This window comes from Macrobrachium nipponense, chromosome 41 (genome assembly GCF_015104395.2).
Source record: "Macrobrachium nipponense isolate FS-2020 chromosome 41, ASM1510439v2, whole genome shotgun sequence".
NCBI lineage: Eukaryota > Metazoa > Arthropoda > Malacostraca > Decapoda > Palaemonidae > Macrobrachium > Macrobrachium nipponense.
The window spans coordinates 38,186,107-38,213,891 of NC_061102.1; the positions used below are offsets into that span (position 1 = coordinate 38,186,107).

The window sequence follows — 27,785 nt, forward strand, 5'->3', positions numbered from 1 at the left end:
GATTAAACACGCCGCCCAGATTAACAAACTGTAACCCCAACCCCCCTTTCTGTTTTTGTATATAAAGGTCTGTGAACTTATATTCAGTGTGAACTTAAAAATATAGAATATACTACGAAAGTATTTGTTCCAAGTCACCAATTCTTCCCTCACCGTTCTACCGTGATTAAGGACATTATTCGCTCTACAGAAAAGTCACATTTTTACTTGTTGTCATAGTCAGTCGCAAGTAATCCACGGCTCTAAAATTTTTCGTTTGGAAAAATGGAACGGAACACATTACACGGCAAAAACTGACCTGGCATTATGTAAGTCCCTTTGTTAGAAGCCTTACACAAAGAGAACGGACATCGAACAGAATAAAACAGACACAATAAGAGAAATGGCCCAGTGGCACAGTTAACCCCGAGCTAACCGGTTCTGTATTGGCGCATGTAGTACGAGTTCCCTGGAAACGCTCAGCCACTGCCTGTCACTCTCGCCGTCTGGGGTCATGGAAGTGTTCCCTTTTCCAGAAGAAGGGATTGGCGGAATCCTTTCCTACTTCTACTTTCTGCGTCATATTGCAGTAGTTCAGATCACGTGATAAGGCACTTTCCGAATGCTTTCTTGGAGCAAGGTGACGCGGTTCTTTTTTTAATTCTTGAAATTTCGCCTCTCTCTCTTTTATCATCCATCTTGATGTGTTTCGCATTTGTACGTGCGTGTGTATCCGTGTGGTATGACGTCACAGACTTGTGAAGGTTTGGTGAGAACTATATGTACCTCAACTGTGAGGTTAGCAGCCAGCTTTCAGTGTCAACTCACCCACCGGAGTAGCCATACGGTGCTTTGCCTCCCTTAGCACATTTCAGTCACTTGCTTCGTTCGACTGTGGCAAAAACACAGCTTTGCAACGAAGTGGCCGTTTTCTCTGCTTATGATCCCGTTCATTGGCACAGCTGACTGCTTTGCCTTCCATATTGTGCACAGACCAAGACAGCCATTATCTTTAGAATTTACCTCGAAACTAAGCGAATTATAGATGAATGTATCCGGAAGGACTAGTTTTTCGTACTTTGTACCTGAAGTTTTAAGATGGAGCATATTCATTAACCTGAAACCTCATTCTCACTGACCTACATCTAGTTTCCCGCTACCATTCTCCCATCGCCCAATCCTTGGATAACTCCTACTATTAGGTGAAAGGCATTCTTAGCGAAGGGAAAGGAAAAAAAGAACAGGAAAAGACCGAGACCTTCGGCCCGTTATATTTCCGTTTGCACCCGGAGAAAGAAAGCAAAAGTACCGCTGACACCGCTAGCAACGTTCCCTTTCGACTAAGCGCTCCCCCATCGGCACACACACGTGACTTCGAGAGAGACGAATGCTAGAAACGCCGTCCTTAGGCTTTTCTCAAAGGTTAAATTCTCTTAGTTTAAAATCTCTAAAGATAAATGAGTCTTTTCGTGGACTAACGATATCTGCGTTAGGCGTTAGTTCCCTCATTTGCAAAGGTGTTTCAGACGCGACAACCACTTCGAATCGTTTCTAAGTTGCGGCTGTGCTTCGGCAAAACGTTGAAGACCATCTCGAGCGCACCAGCGAGAGGACAACAAGAGTCAAGTTTTAAGAACGAGTGATAGAAAAGGAGGACTCTTAGCTACCGAGCGGGATGGCTCCCTCAGTCTTCTCTTCGTTTTACCCAGCATCGGGACACCTCATCCTGCTCTGCATCATATTCGTGACAGGTAAGCTCTCCAGGCTTTTTGGAAATCGTAAAATTAGTTTAATTTAAGGTTCAGATATTTTTGTGCTCATTTCTGCAGGCTTTTAATTGTGTAAACTAAGTTTAATGGGATTGAACACAGTATAAAACGAGATTAAGAAACAAAGGAAAATATTAGTGAAATGTTCTACCTACACTATAGAATACCCTGCCTTTTTAGTAAAGAATTTATCATTATTATAACCTGGAATCACAACAGCAAAAGTCAGCAACGAGATAAAAAAGAAAAAAAAGAAAAAAAGAATTCCGGAAACATCGAGGATAAGAGTTCAAGATTTAAAAGTGAAAAGGATGGAGCTAAGTCGGTTAGGGACCTTTCTTCCGTAAAATAATCGTCTCTAATTCATAATTACTCATATTTTACGGTCTACAATAAACAGATGGAAGGTGAAGTTAACACAGTCTAGTACCTATACGGCCTGCTATCACTTAGATGAAAAACTGATTTTTGCTGTATTTCTACAACAATGCACTGGAATTCGTATCCGCTAAGTCTGAGATAGATTACCAAAATTGATCCAAGATTCTAAAGGGAAATGAAAAGTCCGGAGAAGCAAGATACTCTCTTCCCCTCCCCACGTCCTCACCCCCCCCCCCCCCCCCAGTGACCCACCACCATCACTTTCATCATACGCCAACCGAAACAGGTCCTCCGCTGCGAGAGAAACTGCTCAAGATTCCACTTGTTTGGATCCCCATCTACATATCCGTTATCCAGCTGACTCGATAATTGACGCGGTGACTTACTTCGGACAGATGTGGATTCTTCACAAACGGATTAATTGCGGTTTTCATGACGGACACGCCGCTACGGCTCCCTCCCATGGACCTCAAAAACAATCAATCGTGTCTTCTAAAAGGACGAAAATTCCCACGTAAATGTGTGCGAGTTTTAGTACGGCCACGGTCTAGGTATAATATACCTAGACCGTGAGTATGCCGTCGAATGATAGATACTCGCAGATACGATTAAAAAGATATAGATATGATTAAAAAAGATATAGGTACGATTAAAAAGATTAGATACAACTAAACAGTTAAATATGAGATTGTAAAGATAAAGATACGATTAAAAAAGATGAAGATACGATTACAATAGCATTGCCAAAGAGCAGAATTAGGTTTGGCATGAATAACTTCCAGTTGCTTAACGTTGTATTTGTCGATTCCAGTTTTTTTTTTTCAATATAGAATAAACATTGTCATTCATTGCACCAGTTTTGAAGCGTTTCTGTCACACTAATGTCAAATTTCGTCTGGAGTAAAATTTCAGCAGAGCTTCATCAAATGTAGAAAAATGGTATCCTTAGGGACATAACGTCTCGCGAGGAATTATTTCAGCTGAAAACGTAGTACAGTTGTTAGCTTACCTCCATTTCATTTTACACAATAAAGAATGAAACCGATGACGTCAAGAGCTTTCCTACTTTAGATAGATTCTATTTACTCTCGATGACCCGTGAATGGTTCACTTGAAATTACTGCTGTGGAAATGTTTTCGTTTGTGAAATTCAATGCCATTGCTAGTTCGGTCATTCTAAATCTGAAAATAACGACAGAGAGAGAGAGAGAGAGAGAGAGAGAGAGAGAGAGAGAGAGAGAGAGAGAGAGAGAGAGAGAGAGAGAGAGTTACTTTCGGTGAATTTCATCGCCAAAATTCACTTTCTTCCTATGCCAATTCTTTCCTCTTTTCCGACATTGACTTTGCTGGCTGCCTTCTTACTTTCCAATGTCTAATCCATCTATGACATCCGCGTAAACTATTTTTATTTCATGTAATCCTTCTGGAGTTGTTTAGAGTTGTTATCAAGTTCCATTTTAATGCAGTTAACATTAATTCTTGTTTTTTTTCTCTCTCTCTCTCTTGAAGACTTTTATTCTTTTATATTGTAAGGCATTTATGACATCAATGAATTTTGGTAGCATTTTTTGGTAATTTCCTTCTTCTATCGAAGCAAAAAATGATACATTTTATATCCATGATGAAATAAAAGGGAATGGGATGAATAATCAGATAAAATGGTAGAATACCCGTACCCACACTCAGCGTATGATATTGGAGAAGAGAAAGGATGTTGCAATTAAGCAGGAAATGCCCGGTGAGAGGAGGACTGTCGTCGAATGCGTAAAGATGGTGTCGACGTCTTTTCCTGTGACCTAATTCCATATTTAACAATCTTCATCTATTTATAGATGCATTAACATAGAAAGTACAGAAGCATCAAACTCGGGAAATACGCAAGCAATCTGAAGTGTCTACCACACACAAGTAGGCTACACACATACACTCGGATCACACACACACACACACACACACACACACATATATATATATATATATATATATACATTGAGCTACAAATGTCCTTTAATATCTAATTCGCTCTACCTCGGAATTAGATATTAAAGGACATTTGTAGCTCGATGTATATACATGAATCACGGTAATGTGATATGACTCATATATATGTGTGTGTGTGTGTGTGTATGTTACATATAAATCCGAGCGTATGTGTGTCTGTGTGTACTTGTGTGCGGTGGACATTTCAGATTGTTTGCGGATTTCCCGAGTTTGATGCTGCTGTACTTTCTATGTTAATGGAATGCACATCTATAATATCTAGTAGTGCTTAACTATGCCAGTACTGTGTAGATAGAGATTGTCAAATATAGAATTAGGTAACAGGAACAGACGTCGACACCATCTTTACGCATTCGACGACAGTCCTCCACTCACCGGGTATTTCCTGCTTAACTGCAACATCCTTTTCTCCAATATCATACTCTGCGTGTGGGTACGTGTATTCTACCATTTCATCTATCAATTCATCCAATTCCCTTCTGTTTCAATATGAATATAAAAGGTATTATTCGTTAGCTTCAATAGAAGACAACATTACGGGACAAATGTCACACTCCACTTGGTTGTCAAAGTCCTTCATTCTCTGTGTCGTAATGTGTGGAGCGTCTTCCATCTAATATGACGGATGTTCGTCTCCTAGGTTGAAGAGGGCCTGTAATGCAACTCATAAGCGTCATTGTTTTGTTCTTTATTTTTAGTTTATTTAATTTATGTTGGAACTGCTGCTTAGAAATGTATCGAGTTGGTCGTTTTTATACCTATTCGTGTAGCTTCTCGTGTTCGCTTTCACATCTGATTTTCATGATCAGAATCTTGTATTTGATTACCGTTGTGCGTATGACGATGCGCATAAGACGCCATTATAAAAAAAATGATAAAGAAGAAAACCAGACGAGTAGAAGAGTTGATCTGAAATACAAGTGACTCTTGCAGAGAGCAAGAAGTATCCAGTACAAGTACAATTTAATATGTCTATAGATGAACATAGATAATTAAGTATTACAAAAGTTAAGGGGAAATAGGTAGGAAACTGTGAGGTGGCATACAGCCTCACATTGATTAACTTTAAAAGAGCAGCATTTCAGAAATCACTTGACAATGCTCGCGAGAGAGTAGAAATCGCTCGCATAGAGAAGCAGATATAAAAATAAACATACTGATTCTTCCCCCATGCACACACTAGGAATATATATATATATATATATATATATATATATATAATAATATTATTTAATAATATATATATATAGATATATTAATATATATATATATATATTGATATATATATATATATATATATATTTATACTATATATATATATATATGCACAATCAAATACAAGATTCTGATCATGAGAATCAGATGTGAATGCGTACACGAGAGGGCTACATGAATAGGTATAAAAACGAGCAACTCAATACATTTCCAAGCAGCAGTTCCGAAATAAATTCAAAAACTAAAAATAAAGATGAAAACAATGACTCTTATGAGTTGCATTACAGGCCATTTTCAACTTAGGAGACGAACATCCGCAATATTAGAAGTAAGACGCTCCACAAATTTACGGCAGAAGGAACGAAGGACTTTGACAACCAAAAGGAGTGCGACATTGGCACCTACACGGAATACTGATGCCGACTGGCTTTGCATGCCAGCCAGGTACGACCTGAATTACAACAACCCTTATTTAAATGAAGGCAGAGGACTTTTAGATATGGTTATTTGCTGCAACTACTTCCATCTTAAAAAGTCTTTTTTTTTTTTTTTTTTTTTAATTGGACAATTGCAGTAGGTCCAGTGGCAGTACACACATTCATGTCCGCGCGAGTCTATACGGAATAAATACAAATATGGGGACGTTTGCATGTGTATTGTACATATTCATGTGCGGATATATTTTCTCCATGCTAGTGCATGTCATGCATGCGTGTTAGCATTCGATGATAAACGAAGATGGAAATTTCATTGATCTCTCGGAAGAACAGGAAAACCCATAGTGTAGATTAAGAGAAAATGGAAGAAAAATTGAAGCAGACCAACACCAGATTGTACCCGTTATCAAATTATTTTGTGTAAATTAACAATCATCTCTGAAAGCAGTTACGCGGCGTCTCAACTGGAAGCGGAACTATGACAACATTTTCTGCAGAGGAATATAATAATTCTCATTCGAAGGTCTATCCAAAGAAGTAATAAGCCTATAGATAACATGGAATGGGATTTTAAAGACGTGCTGTTCTAAGGTCAATAACCTTGTTACACATAAACACCTATCAAATGATACCATTTATTTTCACATCTTTACAAATTGTTTCTTCAGTTTTCTTCATCTTTTCTTTAATACTTCGACATTGACTCCTCTCACCAGTTGTGTAACATGTCGGGTGAGGAGTTGCCCCACGGAAAGGTAAAAAAAAAAAAAAAATTGGAAGTTGTTGTGGGCGTCTCTCCGTATATTGCAGAGTTTCCACGACAGAGTGAGATCTCGTCAATGAATTGATTCAAGAGAAATCATCTGGCAAAGGAAACAGCTGTAACCTGGGTGATTCACAGAAGAAAAAAAGAAAGAAAAAAAGAAAGTATCACTTCTTGCCAGAACACCAAGATGAATGCCCTTTATTCGCTGCCGTCGAAGGAGCATAGTATTTTCTATCACTTGGGCCACTCCATACCACATAATTATGGCGACAACTTTCTCCGACAGTCACTTTCTTTCTTCCAAAGCGACTTTCTTCCTTCATTGTTTCTTTGCTTTCGCCCTTTCTGTGAAAGTTGCAGACATCTCTTAAAACTCCTTTGGGCGAGGGAAAGAGGACTGTCGTGTGACGTCATGGTTGAAAAGTCATTATAGAAAATATATACATAATTATCTTTTCCTATTCATTTCTGTCTCGGATAATGACTTCGAAAAAGCGATAGTTTCGGATGACGGCAAATCACATCGGGGTTTCAGGAATCAAGAAATGATTCAATCTACTTTTCTTTTTCTTTCTTTTATGGGAGGCAGCGTACCCGCTGAACTTGGCGGAGAGATAGAGGGAGAGAACGGGCGAGATTATATTCCATCTATATAGGACTTTTTTTTATCTTTATATAGTTTAGTATTCTGACCGATACATTTATTGTGAATGAAAGAGATATCGCTCCCGTTTCTTAAATATAAGAAGCGATTCTGGATGACGATAAAAGAAAAAAAAAACGATTAAATCACCTTTATTTTCTCGTATTTAAATGCTCTAAGTCATTTCCATCCTTAACCGATAACGTCGCTTAGTTCAAGCATTTCCCGTCTGGACGATGCTTTCTAAATCAGAAGAAAGCAGCTATGAATTCGTATAGCCCGATAAAACAAATCTTGTTCGGTAACTCAACTGCAGACATCTTCTCTATCTTCAAGTATCTTTACTTGACTTGGGAACGCTTCTGTGAGGCAAACGAGTTTCCTACTTTAGTCTCCTTCTTCAGTCCTGTTTTATTTTCTTTGATTCAAAAAAAAGCGTAAGTATACTCTACCTACCATACACGTAACTACAGACACAAAAGAAAACGTAGATATACTTACACTTTATATATATATATATATATATTTATATATATATATATATATATATATATATATATATACATATATACACACATACATATGTTATAATGGCTCCCTATTGTCACTAGAGGGTTGAAGTTCAAATCCACGGCAAGGACGGAGTTAGAGAGTCTTTATCATGTAGTGGATTATGCACCTGTTTAATATAGTAGATTCACTTCACCCGTGCATCTCATGCCCAACGCCGTTCCTTACGACGCTCCTGACTGGCTGTTGATAAGCCAATCACAGGGCTCGAAACTCGGTCTCTCGAGAGTTCACGTAGGCAACATTTGTGTTCCAACATCCTTCAAACGTTATAACTTTCGTTACATCTCAGTTTTACCTGCAGAAAAGGAGCATTTCCCAATTTCATCACTAAACATCGTCAAGCCAATGATTTAAGGATTATAATGATATAAGAATTATGTACTTCAGTAAACTGAGTGGGAAAATATTTATAGTGAAACAAACATAAGATTCTTAATATAAAATATATTCTTTCATAGCTTATGAGATCGCAGTGCATTCATCATTTATCACCTTGTGTTTCATACAGTTTTGTAGTTTAAAAGTCATGGAAGACAATGGTACCAAAAATTATAGACGGGGGTATCAATATTAATCTCTCTCTCTCTATATATATATATATATATATATATATATATATATATATATATATAATATATATATATATATATATATATATATATATATATAAAATCGTTACTTAAATATTGATACCTTATGGAGAAAATTCATTCGTCCCACTGATTTTTCTTTCGCTACAATCAATCCCCATATATCCCTCTCATTATTCCTTTTTATTATATATTACGATTTTCTTCTTCATAATTCCTATATCATTATAATCCTTAAATCATCGGCTTGTCGATGTTTAGTGATGCAATTGCGAAACACTACTTTCCTGCAGTAAAACTGAGGTGTAATGAAAATTATAACTTTTGAAAAAGGAGAGGTGGCATATACATCCTGCCTATGTGAACTCTCTCTCGAGACTGAGAGTTTCCAACCCTGTGACTGGCTTATCAACAGCCAATCAGGAGCGTCGTAAGGAACGGCGTTAGGCATGAGATGCACGGGTGAAGTGAATCTACAATAATATACTGCGCTGGGTTGCAAACAGAGTGGGATGTCAGGTGACTGGCACCTTCTACTCTATGGAGACAAATCTATAGGTGATTATGTACCAGATACGAATGTAATTATTATAATAGCCACAATGCCCTCTCCTCGAACTCTTCGCGCTCTTTTGGATACGCTTGTCACTACAAAGCTATAGATCCATTTGAAGTAATCTCTGATGTCGGGGAGTGGGGTTCGATCTACCCACCTCTCCACTTAGGAGGACTGATTCCAGAGGGTTGCTCCTTTCTGGTTCTCGGAAATAATTTTGGGGAGAAGATGTTAGCCCCATGTCCTATTCTATCGTAGAGGAAACCCACCAAGAATTTTACCAGGATGGGCCTAAATCGTTCTGCACATCTGTGAAGAGTTTTAATCCCGGTGTTCTCGGTGGTGATATATATATATATATATATATTATATATATATATATATATATATATATATATATATATATATTATATATATATATATAGAGAGAGAGAGAGAGAGTAGAGATAGATAGATAGATAGATAGATAGATAGATATAGATAGTAGTAGATAGATAGATAGATATGCTTAAAAATCACAGTAGAAGCACTTGACTTCAGTATATAAGTAAATACCACAGGAAAATGATAGGCAGAAGTCAGCGCTTTCACCTGTTTATTTAAGCATCTTCGGAGCTTAAATGAGACAGTTGAAAAGGTGACAAGGTAAACAAAAAGAACAAAAAAACAAGATGGTTAATTGTCAAAAGGGTAATAAAGAGTGAGATGATCTAGGATAAATGGGGATCACGAGATCACAAACTAAAACTACAGACTTAACTGTAAGAGATACGGAAGCTTAGCCATACAAAATTCGAAAATATGTATAAATTGAATATTAATTTTGTTGCTTATATGTATAAACAACTATTTTTAATATGAAGACTTCGAGTTTACATAAACCAAGACTTAAATTTAAAACACTTCCATTACTTGACTTAATAAAACAAGATTCAATGATATTCCTTTTAATTGTGTCGCTGATAAAACAAGATTCAATGATATCCCTTTTAACTGTGTCGCTACACGGGACTGTGGAACTTGTCTGACTCCAGTTAATAGGATGATCGAAATCTCTCATATGTACGAATCATGTATTCGATATTTGGCCAGTTCTCTCAGAATAATGGTGTTGTTTTGGTTCGTTGTGAAAGTGATTTTCCCGCTTGTCCATAATATATTTTATCACATTTTTTTTTGTACAAGGAATTTCATATATGCAGCCAGAAACATCTTTTGGAGGATTTTTCATTTCTAAACTCTTAACCCTAAAGTTACTGAAAACAACATTTATGTTGAAAAGCTTCCAAATTCTAGGAATTTCTATAAACCTTCCATCATACGGTAATTTGAGAATATTATGCTTATTAAATCCAAGTGTGTTATTAGTTAAATAAAATGGCTCTTTTCCATGCTACATCTACAAAAGTCCTCAGGTATTTAAGTTGCAAGGCAATACTATCTTATAAATAATTTTAATCTCAGCATCAATGAACTGCCGGCTAAAAACACGCAAAGCCCTTAAGAACATCCCAGAAAAAATAGAGAATTTAACAATCTGATGATGATTGGAATAAAAATGAACAAAAGATGCAATGTTAGCTGATTTTCGAAAGACTGAAAAGTTGTAATTTTATCATGTTCATGGAGAGTCACATCAAGAAAATTTACTTTTACAGAAAATATCATCTACATATCTAAAACAACATAACTTTTGGGGGCAAAATTCTTGGTAAGAACCTTATAAAAAAAAAAATCTCATGTAAATATTACCAAGGACAGGAGATAAGGGATTACCCGTAGCCATGCCGAATTCTCCTTTGCTGAAGTTAAAGGAATAGCATAACTTTCTCATTCTTCCTCCAAAAATTCAAGTAAATCATCTGCAGTTCCTTTTGTAAATAAGCCGTCGACATCTAAACTAACCATATTAAAATCAAAATTCAATTTCAAAATATTCAATTTGTTTATGAGGTCGACCTTTTTTTTTTTTTTTTACATTCATGTCGGAAATGTTTCCTATCAAAGGTATAAGAATGTTTAATGATTGGTCTCATAGGCCGGTTACTGCCTGTGTGCTTTGAATAAGCCACAGAGATATAGTCGGAAGAAGCATAGATATATCTATGGCGAGGAGCACAGAGATGTAAGCCCTTTAAAGTTATTTCATTTGTTTACTAAAATGAGTTCACTGTCAGTGAACTCATAAAAAAATCATTAAACAAACATATTAAAGAAATAAACTATATAAAACAAATATATTAAACAATTGCAATCAGCCTATTGGTGAATTTTCTAGTTTTATGTATACCTTGCAGTTCTACTATTTATCACAAAAACTAACACCCGTTCCCATGGACATTCCGCCTGTGTATTCAGTCATTCAATTGCTCAGTGCTTTTCCAATTTCTCTCTTTTAATCTGACCGTTTTCCTCGGAATCTGTTCGTTCAAACATTAACGAAGCTGCTTAGTTTTTAAAAACTATGATGGGTAGCCAGGAATGACATGTTTGCAAGACGGACATGTTGTGAAAGTCGTCTCTTTCTATATCCGATTTTGATGCGCTATCCCTCAACAAATGATTGACCTTTCTACCTAAGAATATGGAGGGAAAACGAAAGGAAAGACTGGCCCCATTCGCGGAGGCGGGTATTACGGGGAACAACTTTCCTGCAGGAGCAAGTTCCGGCAATTCCTCCCGAGTCATCGGTCAAGAACCAGCCTCCGGTAATCTATTGTGGAAAGGGAAATTTTCCCATCCAGAGAATGCAATGAGGGAACGCCGATCTCGTGTTCAGCTTATCTTCCTCAGTAGGTCAAGGATCCTTTCATTAAAAGCTGAGCTTTTCCCTGCAGAACCTTTGGTATTTCCTACACCCTTTTACCTCCGTGTATCTCCTTGAATGATGTTGCTGATTCACATATGCTTGTGTGTGTGATTGGATGCTTGTATACACAAATAAAGACTTATAATCATAGGAGACCGGGAGAGGGAAAAAGTGCATTGGAAAAGTACGAAAAATACAATGTAGTTTTCCTTCGACATCTCAGTCAGTGGAAACGAGTAAGTAACCGTAATGAAAAGTGACAAGACTCTTCTCTTTCGCCCAAAGGCTCCCATACACACACGTTTGGCGAAAGTGTTTCCAAGCGTTTTTTAATTCTCTGGCTCTGGTGTTTCGCTTAGTCATGTTGTTGTCAAGATTTCTCCTATAAATATTTTGAGTGAATTCTTTGCCTGTCTAATATTTTCAACATGCAAACGAATGTTTCCATATTTAGTTCTCATATGGTATAGGTACGTTTTATTTATACTGTATAATGTTTATGCCTTCAAAGCATTTTTTCAAATTTTGCAGATGACATAATTTGATTATAAAACATGCCAAAAACATTATTTAAATACAGTTGAAACTCTTCGAGATATTAGATAAGATTTGTATATACTAAAATTTGAATATAGATCTCATTTCTCCTGACAGAACGCTAAAATTCGGGAAATCCTTGTATCGGGATGCCATTTGAATATGTTGTAGAGCTCAATAAGGCGCATCTAATTTATCTGGTAAGCCACAAGGCTAGGATAGCTCCAGGGCGGGCTACGGGGGTTAGTAGCAAGTAGAATGTTCAAGTAACCTTATCTAGGGGTAGAGTAGACTGTCGTCACAGACAACCCGTAGTTATCACTTAGGTTAGACTACGCAAGATAAATGACCTGAATGAATGCTTTTCAATATGCCATATTTGGGCCTTGCAACATACCGGACAAAGATTACTTGGTATGCACTCGGAGCGTCATACACAGTAGGGGATTTAGTTCTTAACTGTAAACCAAATTATTTTTTTCATCTACAAACAAAGCTATTAGTTTTAAGACAGGCCCTTATTTGGGATGCAAGTACTTGAAACTTATTGCCAGAGTCCGCAATGATCTCATTCCTTTGGGGATCATAATTATTCATTTTCTACCACGTTACCATTTCGAGTTAGAGAACATTCCCATGGGTTAACATCGGTTCCACTCGGCGTAGGTCCTAACACCCGATAGCATTTGGTATATTTATCTTACATAATTCATAGTGCACAGTGAGTAAAAACCAAGAAACATAATCCGAATGGGATAAAAGTCAGTTGTTGTTTGGCATTCGTAAGTATGGAAGATTACTCAACACGTGTGGAAATCTCGTGTGTAAATGGATGTGCTATTACTACCATATTTTGGTGTGCATGGTTATAATTATTGTTGTCATAGTCCATACAGACACACATGAAGCTCTTACAGGATATTAGAACAAAAACCTGAAAATCTGAAGTTGTGTAACTGTGGCTTAATCACAATAATCAAAAGCCGCGCAAACCTCACCATCAACTGGTTATCAGTGATTTACTCTGGTCATAGATATGCCACAACAGCTGAGCTGCTGGCAACTACTGTAAGGCCATTGCCAATCTGGCAAACGAAATGATTATTGGACAAACTCTTCGCTGTTTTCTTTGTGGTTTTTTTGTATGAGACCTGACTTGATAACATCCTCGTTTCAGCCACTTTTGCTCAGCCAGTAACGCGTCATTTTCACCTAAAAAATAATTTCTCTGCTATAAAAGTCTTTAAATTTTCCCGATTCTACGGTTCTATTTAGACAACTGCACGCTGCACTTCCCTCTCCAAGGTGACAATGAGTCTTAGACAAATTGGAATTTTAATATGAACTTTAGGCCAAAGGCCAAGTGCTAGGACCTATGAGATCATTCAGTTCTGGGGAGGAAATTGAGCGTAAAGAAGGTTTGAAAGGTGTAACAGGAGGAAAACCTCGCTGTAGCACTATGCAACTATTGTTAGGCGAGGGTGGCAAGCAAGGTGAAAGATAGATAATATGAACGGAGGTACAGTAAAAGCAGTTACAGTGGTTGTAGCTAGGAGCCGAAGGGACGTTGCAACAAAGCTTAAGTAATACCTACAGTGTACAACAGGAGGTGCACCGATGGCACTACCCTCCACACAGGTATATTAAACAGATGTCACTAACTAACTATACTTTGTTGAAGCTGCAATATGAAAACACCGAAACGGCTTGACTGAGCGATCTAATATTCATTTCAAAACTGAGATACCCGTGACTAAGAAGCGGATAATGGAAAGCTTTTGGAGGATAATAATGAAAAGCTTTTTAATAATAATAATGGCAACCAATCTCTACGTCATAAAACATCAGAAAGGTAATTAGATTCCTTGTTTTGTTAAGTTTTTTTTTTTATTATAAGGTACTCTGACGCTTATCCTTATATGTCAGATCGCATAAACCTACCAACCTATTTTGTAGTCCTTGGAGTTCTGGTTTAAGTTATACCTAACGAGAAATAATAAACAAATCATCCTGCACGTGGTTCTAAAAAGCACATGATAAACAGGTGCATAAACCGTTATGGGGACATCCTCAACAGGATGCCCCTAGGGTCTGTCTAGAGCCATAGACCGATGGTAGCTTTATTTCAAGAGACGCAGGCTGTCACGAAGGCGACAGTGAAAACCCACTGCAAAGGAGGAAGAAGAAGAAGAAAAGAAGGAGAGAAGGAGGAAAGGAAAGGGTTTGTTCACACGTAATGACAGCTATGTAACGGATAAAAGCGAAAGTATTCGCTACGGAAAAACGAACGGCCCAGTAAAAGGATTTGGGTGGCCCACTGACCTAAATATTTCTATTGGCAGACTTCCCGCAGACTTTCCAATGTAGCAGTTGCAAAGAAAACGAAATAGGACGAAAAGAAAAATGCGTTTTATGTAAATGATGTTGCACACTCTGAAGGGAAGTCATGCAACTGGAGAAGAAAAACTTCATCTGTGACGAGATAGCGAGACACACTGACACACATACGCACTAAGGTTCCAGAGAGAGAGAGAGAGATCGTATGGAGTCATAATGTCCATTACACGAGAGGGAAAGGGAAAACAGTTTTTCTACATTGTGGTGTAACAGTATCACTGTAAGACTACTGTAAAACGTATTCCATTAAAACATATTTCATTGTTTGTGTAAATGTTCGCCTTCTGTTTACGTTACTGTGACGGCATCTAATTGTGTGTTGATAAGCTACGATTTGTTTTCTTTCTTTTACTATGACTACTGCTACTACGTACTACTACTACTACTGATCAGCCTATAATTCACATTTCATCTTCACATTATACTTTTTTATATATGATTTGCAGTTTCTCACACACAGCTCATAAAAGCAAAATTACAGGAGTCAACATTAGCTATTTTAATACAATTTAACTGTGGTATGAGATGCGCAAAATGAATACAGAACTAGAAAAAGAAAAAAAAATGCAGAAGAAGAAACCGTAGTCTACGTAGAAGGACGGTTGGGCAAAGGTCCGAGAGAGTTGCGGGTGTGGGTGTTATCGATGCTCTCAGGAATGCAGCAGATACTCTCCAGCGCAGCGTTCCAAATATGGCGAAAGGACCACGTGGCGCCAAACTCAGTGTAAATAAACAGACTAGCAGGGCGTGTCCCCTGTCATGTAGTGATATTCTGGGTCACACTCTCTATATATCTCTCTTTCGCGGATTCTTCCTTTCACTCCTTTGACCCATAATACCAGTGTGGTACCTTTGGCCAATCTGGTTTTTACCAGTCTGCATTTTTTGTTTTTTGAGAAAAACAGCGATGAAACATAAGAAGGCTTAAAAACGTCTTATGGTTCTGCAGTTTCGGCATCTAGGCTACTATAACTTCAGTAAGTCCCCTCTGTTGTTTTTATTGATTAGAACTGCACTATTCACTTCCAGATGTCGTCATCTTGATCTACACGAATCTAAAGTGCGCAGTTCGGTGAAGCAGGAAGTTTTTTTTATATTTTTTTTTCCATCTACTTTTTTCCCCTCTCGCTCTCTTTCTCTTATTTACGTATGTTGAAGAGACAACTTTCACTGCTGGCCTGTTTGGTGCCATGATGGGTAGGGCCACGCTGGATTTGATTAGCCTCTCTGCAAACATAATTATGAGACCAAAACAGGTAGACCGATATTGATTTATCTTTCTTGCACAACACTTCAGTATAAATAATTTTCTAGTTAGTTTTATCAGATAAAGGTTGTACGAAGTGAAAGGTCAAGATTCTTATTGTAACAGCAATAAGGAATATTCTGCATGCATTTAGGGAAGGAGGGAAGAAGTTCATTTAATTTTCAATAATTTTTCTGTTTTACAATACATGATTATCTTTTTTCTGCCTCCACATGAAAAAAAGTATTTATCTCGTTTCCCTCTGTTCTCTTTTATTCAAATAAATCATTTTCGTTCTGCACAAATCTCTAAACCCAAAGTGAATCCTTATCAGTTAGTGGAAATATAGTCACACAATTTCCTTAAAGCGAACGAGCTTGATTCGAGGAGACATGCTTAGCTAGAGCCTTTTCACTCTATAAAGGTCCTCATAATAATCTACTGTAGCTGTAGGATGCATGTCACGCCAATGAGATTGCCCAGGTTCGGTCTTGAGCCAGGCGAAATTATTTTATCACAATGAAACCCAAAGTGCCCCTGCTGAGCTAAATAGTGAACTACCGACAGATAGCAATCAAAAGGAACATGGCTGTGGGTTTGGGGGTGCAAGGGGGAGTGAGGCGTGAAGCCACCTCTGAAAGGAAAATATTTATATCTTTTGCACAACCTCTGGGAGAATAGTATTTGATAGCGTTAGCTGGGCACTTGTGGGTACCGAGAGTGATGGAAGACCCAGATCTATTTGGGCGACAACGATGAGAAGGGAGCTGAGAGAAAAGGGGAGATTTCCGGAGAGCAGAGCCCAGGAAAGACAAAAGGTGGCAGAAAACGCTGGAGGGACATCAGTGGCAGAATTTCACAGAGGCCTTTTGCAAAAGTCCACTTCGTTGGAAGCTATAGTGACGATGATATCCAGTATATTCCTTTTCCGCTTTTGCACGGAGTGGCGTTACAGAGGTACAACGGTCTGTGTTATTAATTTTTTTTTCCATTAACACCCTTCTTAAAAAGTTGACCCCGGCAAAAACTGGTAACCCTTTATAACTGGGTATAGACTGGTGGGCAGTAGGGTAACAAAAACCCAAGGACCAACAACAATGTCCAAGTAGCTAATATATATATATTATATATATATATATATATATATATATATATATATATATATATATATATATATATATATATATATATATTATTTTAGTGTGAATTCTGACTGCCTCCTTAAATTTTTTCATGTAAATTCTGGACTATAAAATCATTCTGTATGGGTATATAACAAAATAGAATTTTGTCTTAAATAAAGCAAAATGTAAAACAAATACCCGAGTTAACAGGTGGTTCATAGAGACATGAACGCAATTTAAAGTTTTGATTAGAACTAAAAATGTCATTGTACACTTTAGTAAACTTTGAATTCAGATGTGAAAATCACAATGACTCCGTCTGTCAACAGGCACGCAAGCTCGTCGTTATTCAGCTTTAAGAAACAGCGAACGAGCCACTTCCCGCCATGGAGGTCACCCCAAGTTTCCTCTGGACAACAGCCGACAACAGTTTCCCTGCGGCCAGAAAGTGTCGGCCAAAGTCGTCGGGGGAGAAAATGCCGAGTATGGAGATCACCCGTGGCAGGTAAATACGAACAGTGCAGTCGTCTCTCCTTTGGCGTCCCTCTGCCTGTTCTCTTCCGTTTCAACTCTCAAAAATCTCTTCTCTTATGTTCATGATTTCAAATTTAAGTCACAGGTTTTGCCGAAGGTTCTGTGAACCGTTTTCAAATTGTATCTACACAGAAACGCATATATTGTTATCAACTGATTCCTACTTAAGACTACAAAGTAAGTGCTAAGTTATGCAAACATTTCCAGTTTGATATTTAGTCGGGGTTGCTGTTCTTAATGCACCTTTTCCAGTGGTTCATTTTATAATCTGTCTTATAATTGTTTCAAGCTCGGATATGCCGTTCCTGACTTCAACCTCCTTATTTACCCGGGCTTGGAAAACTTCCCATTATAAATCGATGTTAAGGATTCAATCGCCCCCCGCTGAAATATATGCATATATTTAAATGTTTGTCCTTTCCAAAAGTGTAGGGGTAGCTATTGATCTTAAAGTTAACGCTCATCAACTATTTATTTACTATTTTTTTTAAGTGATTGACTTTTAGTTTTCTGAAAAAGAAAACTCTTGAGATGACTTTGTCTGTCCGTCCGCACTTTTTGTGTTCGCCCTCAGACCTTAAAAACTACAGAGGCTAGAGGGCTGCAAATTGGTATGTTGATCATCCGCCCTCCAATCCTCAAACGTACTAAATTGCAGCCCTCTAGCCTCAGTAGTCTTTATTTTATTTAAGGTTAAAAACTGCCATAATCGTACGTCTGGCAGCGCTAGTTTACCAAAAGGCCACCACCGGGCCTTAGCTGAAAGTTTCATGGTCAGTGGTTAAAAGTTTCATCAGCCGTGACTGAGATTTTCATACATCATTATACGCTTTACAGAAAACTCCAGTGCGCCGAAGAAACTTGGGCTCATGTTTTACTTATTTTATTTTCATGTACACAATTTTCTACGACTAATTGTTTCAAAGCCCCACTCATTCTTCTTCTTTTTTCCGTAGGTAGAGTTTGAAATTTACATGCAAAGCCTGAAAGCCTTCACACATCACTGTGGTGGAGCAGTGATTAGTCCTATGCACGTCCTCACTGCTGCCCACTGTCTCTCGGGCTTTAACAAAGGAGACCTGAGAGTTAAGGTAAGCACTTGCACATTGCTGAATGTCTCGCAACCATCCACCTGATTTTCCAGGAATGCCTCCAATTCTATTATGGAAAAGAAAAATCTCGTCTTCGTAGTATTTCAAGCTTCATTACAGATTCGAGTCGAATTAAGTAACTCCGAATAGAGATTTTCCTTGAAATTCTAAAGTTCATAATAATTTACTTTTTGGTCTTTTTTAATCACCTATTTCTAGATATTGTAAGGGTATCGATACACTTTACAAAACCTCATTTATAGATCAAAGGCAATATTTTCAATGTGATGTTTTGCACAGCTGCAGCTCTTAGGCATAAGATTTCATGCTTGCAAATGTTAGCGATACTTAATTGAAATATTGTTCTCTCCGCTCTTTTAAAATTCAGTCATGATGGCTGACGATTTCGGTAGATATACTTTGGATCCGTTGTATTGGAACAAGGAAGGCCGAAGCGGCAGAAGATCAAGCAATACGTAGCTACGATTAAGCAGACGGTGTTTCCATTCAAGCACATTGTTGATGTAGTATTAAGTGGACTACACTTGATATAAAAATGCCTCTCAACAACAACATCCGTATCAACCACATCAACTTGCAAATATATCCACGGATTAGAACAATACGAGCCCAGTGTCTCACTACATATAGCAATAAAAACCAGAAAAAATGCTTATTTGCTATGAAGGAGACCCACTCCTTCCATAAGTATAGAAACTAAAGTGGATTTAAAATCGACTCTTTCTCCATTTGAAAGGTTACTGGACACATCATAATACCGATAACTTGTTTACTCACACACTTGTGAATAAAATGAATTATAAGTATCATGCGTTAATTTAAAACGACCCTATCATTGCCATCTAGCTGTTTTGCTACATACGATTTATTAGCCGAAATGTGTGAGGTGGGGAAATTCTTATTTAATGTGAAGCGGTGTCTGTTATAGGCAAATCATTAGAAATACATCCTACCCTTCGCATTTGTATCATCAATTTTTGTCATAGCGGGATGGTAAATGTTCATCGATCAGTAACTACCTTTCGTTCCCTCCAATGCTCACTGCATGCACTACCATCAACGTGCAAAAACTGGCGAGCAAACTTAAACGAAATTGAGGTTTTGATGACTGATTGCGTTCACCCACATTTCTTCCATAAGTATTAAAGCCAAAATGGGTTTAAAATCAGCTCTTTTCTCCAAGCATCTTGGAATGAGAGTGGCTAATCCGCTCCCGGCACTCAGAAGAAAAGTGCCTCTTGAAGTGCCCAAGACTGAAACATTCGACCTACAAATGCCTTCCATTAAAGGGGTCCGATCAGTCATCCAAGCCTGAATTCAGTTTATATTTGCTGGCTATTTTGTGCGCTGTTCATCTGTTTTCACGTTGATGGTACGACGCTAAAGAAGCAGTAATGAGGAATAAAGGCAGCTACCGATCGATAAACAGTGACTACCACACAATAAAAAAAAAAACTTCTAAGACTTACAAATTCGCAAAATAATATGCACTTCTATGAGTTGAAAGTACTTAGTATTCAATGCTTCACATTAGACAAGGATTTCCCAGCGACGAAAATTTCAAATAATAAATGGCCTCTTGCAAAAAAAGCTTGATCTCAATGATTGATTAGTTTTGTATGAACGCATAGCACAGTGTTATGCGTGATTTTACTCACACGTGAGCGTGTGAACCGATCACAAGTAATACGGTTCGTTCCTGAAAGACGATTTATTTCCTGTACTATATATTTTTTAAACGATCTACTGTACTCGATATAACCTATCTCTAAGTGTAAAATTTGGAAATACAATTCTTCGATGCTCATATTATGCTTGTCATATTTTCTATTTTTAGCCGACTCATCATTACACATTAATAATTAGATACTCAGTTCTGTCTGTTGTTTTATCCCTAAGGCAGGTGATTATAACCTACGTATGAAGGACGACGCCGAACAAATGTTTGCAGTGGAAAGCTGGCGGGTCCACCCAAACTTCAAAACAAGTAATTATTAACCAAATTGCAATGTTCAGTTACCTAGTACTGTAAAATATAATTGTTCCTTTGTATAAAAGCAAATGGGACATATGAGACTAATAACGCTATAGTACACCAGGGAAATAGTAATGGTTTGATTTGGAATCAGAAAGTAAGATAGGTGACAAAAATGTTGACAGAACAGCGTGGGTTTCGACAGGGACTGCGGTTTGTCTATGCGTCAGTTGGTTCATTTGAAAAATTTATGAGAAGTTAGAATGTAGAGGGATTAAGCTGAACGTGGCACATACAAGAACCTTGGAACCTGATGATGCAACTGATATGAAGGGTGTTGAGAATACACTACACACATTATATATATATATATATATATATATATATATATATATATATATATATATATATATATTTATACATACATACATGTATATATACTAAAAATTACAAAAGTAAGCACATGATTTTGGTTTATTAGCTGAAGCCAATAGGAAAGTTAGAAATGAAAAGACATGATTGCCAAGTACTTTCATGTATTTAACATATGTGTTAAATATATGAAAGTACTTGGCATTCTGTCTTTTCATTTTTAACTTTCCTATTGCTACAGCTAATAATATATATATATATATATATATATATATATATATATACATTGTAAATATATATAAATATATATATATATATATATATATATATATATATATATATACACATCATTGATGCAAGTGAATTAAAAGCCTTAATGATGGAAGAAATTTCAATCTTAAATTAATATGTAGACCAGAGAGTGGCTGGTTTGGTATAAAAATGAGTCCAAGAGAAGGGTTCGTCAAGTCTCCAAGGCTATTTAATGTTTATGTATGGAGTGATGTGAGAAGTCAGAGAAAGGAAATCAGACGTAGTTGTAAAGGTATAGGATAAGAAAGTGGGTCATGAATGGAGGGTGGAATGGTTAATTGAGAGTAAATGGAAATTGGCGACTGAATAATGAATGTCATCTGGATCCTGAAAGAATGGAAGCAGTTGATACACGTAGGCATTTGGAAGTAAATATTCCGGATGATGAAAGGACGAGAGAGGAAGAGAGTCAGAGGAGGCAAAGCAAGGATATTGTTAGTGGAGTGGTGCAAAAGACTGAGAAGAGGCTTGGAGTATCTCCGCAAATTCTCCAAGGTAAAAATATAGGAAGGGATTGTCAAGCCAACATTCCTTTAGGAAAAGACGTTCGAATAGTGAGTGTGAATGAAAAGACCTGAAGATAATTGTGTCGAGCGTAGGACATATTCCCCCCCAGACATATTCGCCCCCCCCTCCCCAGACATTTTCCCCTCAGGACATTTACCTACTGTATACAAATTGTATTTTTACCGAACAATTAAACTGATAAAACCATAATTGTATTAAGGATTAAAATGTTCATGTGGGGTATTTAGGGTCAAATACAGAAGAAAAGTGTCATTAATACAAGTTTATTTTTGGCAATAAGGATTAAAATATTCAATACATTCATATATTTAGGGTCAAATACAATAGCCAAGTTAAACCAACATCCCTCAAAGTTTGTTCTACAGTCTTCTCACCATCTCGTCGAGCTACGCATATCTCAAAGAGCCGCTCCTAAAGTTGTGTTGTGGACTTTGACACGTTTTTTGGGAGTCTGGCTGACCACGTTCCTCCTGAAGCAGGGCAATGAAGGGACACCAAAGAACAGTCCTTCCTTAATGCATCAACGAGTGTCCATAAAAATGGATGCTTGTGGCCAACCGAGTGAGTGAACGCATTATTCCAGCTTTCACGCATGTTGTTTGTGTGGTCCCCTCCTGCCTGCCAGGGTAACATCGAGCACATTCCAAATTCGTGGAGGAAAAAGATGTGGACGGCGCCGGATTCGTGCAGATAGAACATCGGGTGATGGCTTTACACGACGAATGTTTCCAGATACATAAACTGAATCAAAGTAATCAACTAGTTCTTCTAGCCCTTCAAGAGTTGTATTTTTCAGAAATGCTATGCCCTCGTCAACGTCCATCAGTCAAGGGTAGAAATGCTAGACCATCGAAGATACCAACAAAGTGTTTGATTTCCTCCTTGGGTAGAAATGCTAAACCAGGGGTGTCAAATTCAATCCTTTCTAGGAGGGCCAATTAGGTATGCACATGTTTATGGTCTCGAGGGCCATCAAAGATTTGGTAATTACTTATTTGGTTTCGGATGGATTCCTTATGACTCATTTATTAGATTTGCAATAAAAGAGCCGTATTGCCAGCACAGCAATTATAATATGAAATAAATTAATAAATTATTGTCATATGAATAATGAATGGTAAAAACTTATTATGTCTCACGTAACAGTTTAGTAACTTAAGTTAAATTTTCCTCAGTTCTAACAGATATAGTAGCTCGAGTCGAAAAATCTCTTGGCACCTCACGGGCCACATTTGGCCCGCAGGCCATGAGTTTGACACCCCTGTGCTAGACCATCGAAGGTACAAACAAAGTGTTGGTTCCTCCTAGGGTAGAAATGCTAGACCATCGAACATACCAACAAAGTGTTTGGTTTCCTCCTGGGGTAGAAATGCTAGACCATCGAAGATACCAACAAAGTGTTTGATTTCCTCCTGGTTTTTATATCTATGGACAAGTGCTCTGCGTAAGATGGTAGAACCAGCCCTGCGGTCTGACATGGTGACCGAGGACTGCTTGAACAGCATTCATGACAGATTTCTCGAAGTCGGTGATTACAACAGTTGGATCAGGAGTAAATCCCATTTCCTCACATCTGTCTACTAATGCCTTGATAACAACTTCATAGCTTCGCCGTTGTTTGTTGGGTAGCAAGGCATAAACCGCTGAAACTGAAGAACTACCAAGTGGCATACGAATAACATACAACTGCATGGATATATTTGGAGGGTGGGACATTGTCCACGTACACTGTGATAACGAGACTATTAACAGAATTAGCAGAACTAGCATCCCAGCCACTTAAACTATCACTGGGGTAATAGAGCCACTTGCTGTATACTAGGGGGAGGGGTAATGTCCAGATGGGAAAATGTCCAGAGGGAAATATGTCAGGGTGGTGTATGAACTGAAATGGCCGACAAATGTGGATTACATAGAGTGTTTTTAATGGTTAGCATAGCTGATGGCGGATGGATGGATGGATGGATCAGTGTTTCCAGTTGGCTGGTCATGTGGAAAGAATGGAAGAGGACAGGATGATGAAAAGAGAGCATGAATGAAGTTTCCGGGTGGAGGATGTGAAGAAGACCTTCGCTGATTGTACTTCTGCATGTTTCCTGTTTTGGTGACTTGCCTTTTCAGAACTTATTTACCGTTTTACCTTTTATCTATCTATCTAAGTCTATCTATCTTATCTATCTATATATATATATTTATATATATCCAATTGTTATAAAACTTTGCATTAATTTTATCCTCTCTCCGCTCTCACTCCTTTTTTCACTATAATTTCTTATATTTATCTATATATATATATATATATATATATATATATACACATATATATATATATATATATATATATATATATATATATGATATATATATATATATATTCTTTTCTGGGGAATAATGAATAATTGTAGTTCTATGAGTGATGTTTTAACTTAGTTTATAGTAATGAATCTGCACTACGTATCTTAATAATAATAGTAATGTGATTTTGGAGGAGGCAATTGATGTACTTAACTGAAGTTTCTAATAAAACTTCTCTTTCAAACAAGCGAACATTCTAAATTGTCGGGACCATGTCAAATTATGAAGCTTTGAATTGAATGCGCTTTAAATTGACTCCAAGAGTAATTTTTTCCCCCTTTTGGCACAGGCGGCATTTACTCGGACGATATAGCTGTCGTGAAAATATCTCCACAGAGGGGAAATGGCTTCCAGATGTCCAGGTTCGTTTCACCCGTCTGCCTTCCGTCAGTGTCAGTGTCTTACACCGATGGATATAAGTGCCAGGTCACAGGATGGGGTCTTACCGATCGTAAGTTATGACACATTGTTTTCGTATTTCAGTCATAAAAAAATTTACTACTTTCAGCAGAGTGGATGAAATCATTTCGGAAGCTTTATCTCCCCACGTTTTTGTAGCATTGTCTGGTCAGTGTTATTTTCATCTTTTAACACTAGTTGACCCCTTCCATTAAATCTGAGTTGTTAATTTACTGAAGAATTATAGAGGCTGAGATGATGACACTAACCTTATGTTGCTGCTTATTGCTTTCGTCCTTAAAATATCACATTTGACCCTCAGCACCCAAATGATGCTTTTGTCAATGCTTGGTCTTCCCAAGAATTTATGTAAACTTGCTATTTCACACTGAGTCTGTTCTGGCCTCCTATTCCTAAGATGTTAAGTAGAAAGCATTAAAGAACATTAATGTTGCAATATAAAAAAAAAACGTCCATCTCCCATTAACAACAAACTCAGCCATAACTTCCCAGACAAAAGTGTCATGTCTCAGAAGAGGCGAAACAAAAGCACGCGATGTACAGCGCTTTTATCGCTCACCAGAATATTAAACCTTATTGAGTATGCATGAAAAAGACCAGGGACAAAAACACATGAACTTAAAATAATCTAAGAATAAAAATCTGAGAAAAGAAAGGAAGAGCTTTAACGAATTAGTAAGTGGTGACAGGGTGCTCAAATGTACTTAGTTTTTCTGGCCAAGTACCCATGAACATGCAAACCATCCCTTTTAACAATAATACTTTGGTAAATTAAAGGCATTACGATTGTGTAAAGAGGCTGTTAACATTCTTACTTCTTTTTTTTAATGGGCAAGCAAAGTGCAGGCAATTCAAAAGAGAATAAGTATAAGAAAAAAAAAATAAAACTGACTCTGTGATCCTGACTGTGATTCTCTCAGGTGGAACTGAAATGATAGATATTCAGATTTCTCAATTTGTTCAATACTGAAAAGCTTTAAACGGTTAACTCCTCTAGTAATTGAAGTCTCAGAGCCGGTTGTGAGAATCCATCCATATTATAACCTTTCCATAATGTCCGATAACCTTTCCATAATGTTCAACAACTAAAGCAGAGACGAAAAATATAATTCCCTTGAATTTGAAGCCGTCAGATTTTTTTTTGTATCAAACTTTACTTTGTAGGATTTCATCAATATATGAATTCATTACCGCAAATCTTCATTTTAAGTTTATAGGCACCAACCTCCAAATTAACTTATAGGCATGAACCTTTAAATTAACAATATATAAGCACGAACTTCCACATCAACAATTTATAGGTATGAACCTCCAAATTAGTAATTTATAGGCATGAACTTTCAAATTAGCAATAGTATATAAAAGCCAGCAGACCTGAATAAGGAGAGCTACCATTCATAGTGCAAATTATTTTTGAAAAGTTCTGAAAACCTTGACTGATGTGGTATAACAACCAGATTTCGTACATAGAGATGTAAGTAGATTCACATCAACTGTGCATTTGATGTCTAGCGCCTTCCCTTACGACGTTCCTGATTGGCTGTTGATAAGCCAGTAACAGGGCTGGAAAGAAGTATCCTACAGGAGAGGTGGTGGAACACACATCCTGCCTATGTGAACTCTCGAGAGAGACTGAGAGTTTCCAACTTTCCAGCCCTGCGACTGGCTTATCAACAGTCAATCTGGAGCGTCTTAAGGGACGGGCCTAGACATCAAAAGCACGGTTGATGTGAATCTACTATAGCTAAACGTTTAGTCCATTAAAATGACAAAATGTGCTGCTGAAATGGTGGAATCCAGACGTAGGAATCTGAAATCAATTAACAAAACTATTCATGACTGGTTAAACATTTCGACATCTGTTTACTACTCAACAGCTGCCAATAACGACTCCAAAGCGAACATTCTGCAGCGAGCAGAGATCCCTTTGCTGCCAGACCAGCCGTGTAAAGAACGCTATGATGACTTCAGTCCTGGAATGATGTGCGCTGGTTACGATGCTGGGAAGATTGATGCTTGCAATGGAGATTCTGGAGGACCTTTGGTCTGCGAGAAACAAGGTTGGTATAGATGTAATCATTTTCGTTCAGCAACTATGGCTCGGTCATTCCCTTCTCTAATCTCTATATAATAACTCTATGTTATAGGTGATGTAACGCATCACGCGCTGCATATTGCAGAGGAATGCTTCTTTAATTATTCAAGTATTTCCTGTTTATATCTGCGGAATTGGTTCTTGTAGAATCTTTTGTGAAATTTCGAAAGCAAATTTTGTGTGCTGGTAATTATTAATATATATCAACCCTAACCGCAAAAGCCCAAATCTGCAAAAGACGGATTGGTTTTGATGCAGTTCCTCTTAACAGTTGATTTCTCATATTTGTATAATTGTCTTTCTAAATGTAAGTATACATAACATATAAGCTTATATACTAAATATATTTACGTAACGAATCACACTATCTCGCTGTTTTTGCAAGTGTTCTTATCTCTGGTATTTGCTGCTAACAACATTGTCCACCTACAGGGAAGCATACCGTCGTGGGCGTTGTGTCTTGGGGAATATCGTGCGCCACAAAAGGATTTCCAGGGATATATTCCAGTACCCAGTATTACCTGGACTGGATTCTATCAGCTGTGGAAGAACTCTAAAGTGCAGAGTCGAACTGAGGGTGCCGCACAACTTTAGTCCTGCAATGCCTTTCTCCTGGCGTTCGTCTTCTGAGCAGGAAACCTTACGAAAATGCATCGATTTATCATTTCTCAAAGCGCAATATTCAAAACAACTCAGTACTCACGGAAAGTCCCATGAATGAATATGAGTACGAGTGGCTGTCTTAGGGAATTGTTCCCAGACTTTATCACAACCGAATTCCCCATGTACGTAGATCTCAGGCTAGAACAGGACGTAAGATCGCAGGAGTTTTCTGTCTCTCTCTCTCTCTCTCTTCCATTTCCCATGAAGTTATACTTCAATAAAAATAAGAACAGAGGAACCCAATCAGAAGATAAACCTTTATCATTTCTTAATTACATTCTCATGATAAGTTACTTCTTCTTACACAATCCTCTTCTGCCAAAATTAAGCTGTGTTAAATGCATACCAAAAACTTAAGATGTAAATATTTCCTTAATAAAATTATTACATAATCAA

General features: G+C 37.6%; 1 protein-coding gene across 2 annotated transcripts; it reads left to right on the forward strand.

Annotated features, from left to right (window-relative positions):
* Positions 1-473: 473 nt before the first annotated feature.
* LOC135212700 (plasma kallikrein-like) lies at positions 474-27,785 on the forward strand. Of its 2 annotated transcripts, none has more exons than XM_064246385.1 (7): positions 474-1,730; positions 17,353-17,528; positions 18,514-18,648; positions 20,569-20,656; positions 24,501-24,662; positions 26,509-26,691; positions 27,159-27,785. In XM_064246385.1, the coding sequence occupies exons 1-7, from the start codon at positions 1,655-1,657 to the stop codon at positions 27,281-27,283; spliced, it is 945 nt and encodes a 314-aa protein (XP_064102455.1). In that variant the 5' UTR covers positions 474-1,654; the 3' UTR covers positions 27,284-27,785. The 2 variants fall into 2 exon arrangements, with proteins under 2 accessions (XP_064102455.1, XP_064102456.1); XM_064246386.1 differs by lacking the exon at positions 474-1,730 and adding an exon at positions 15,339-15,630.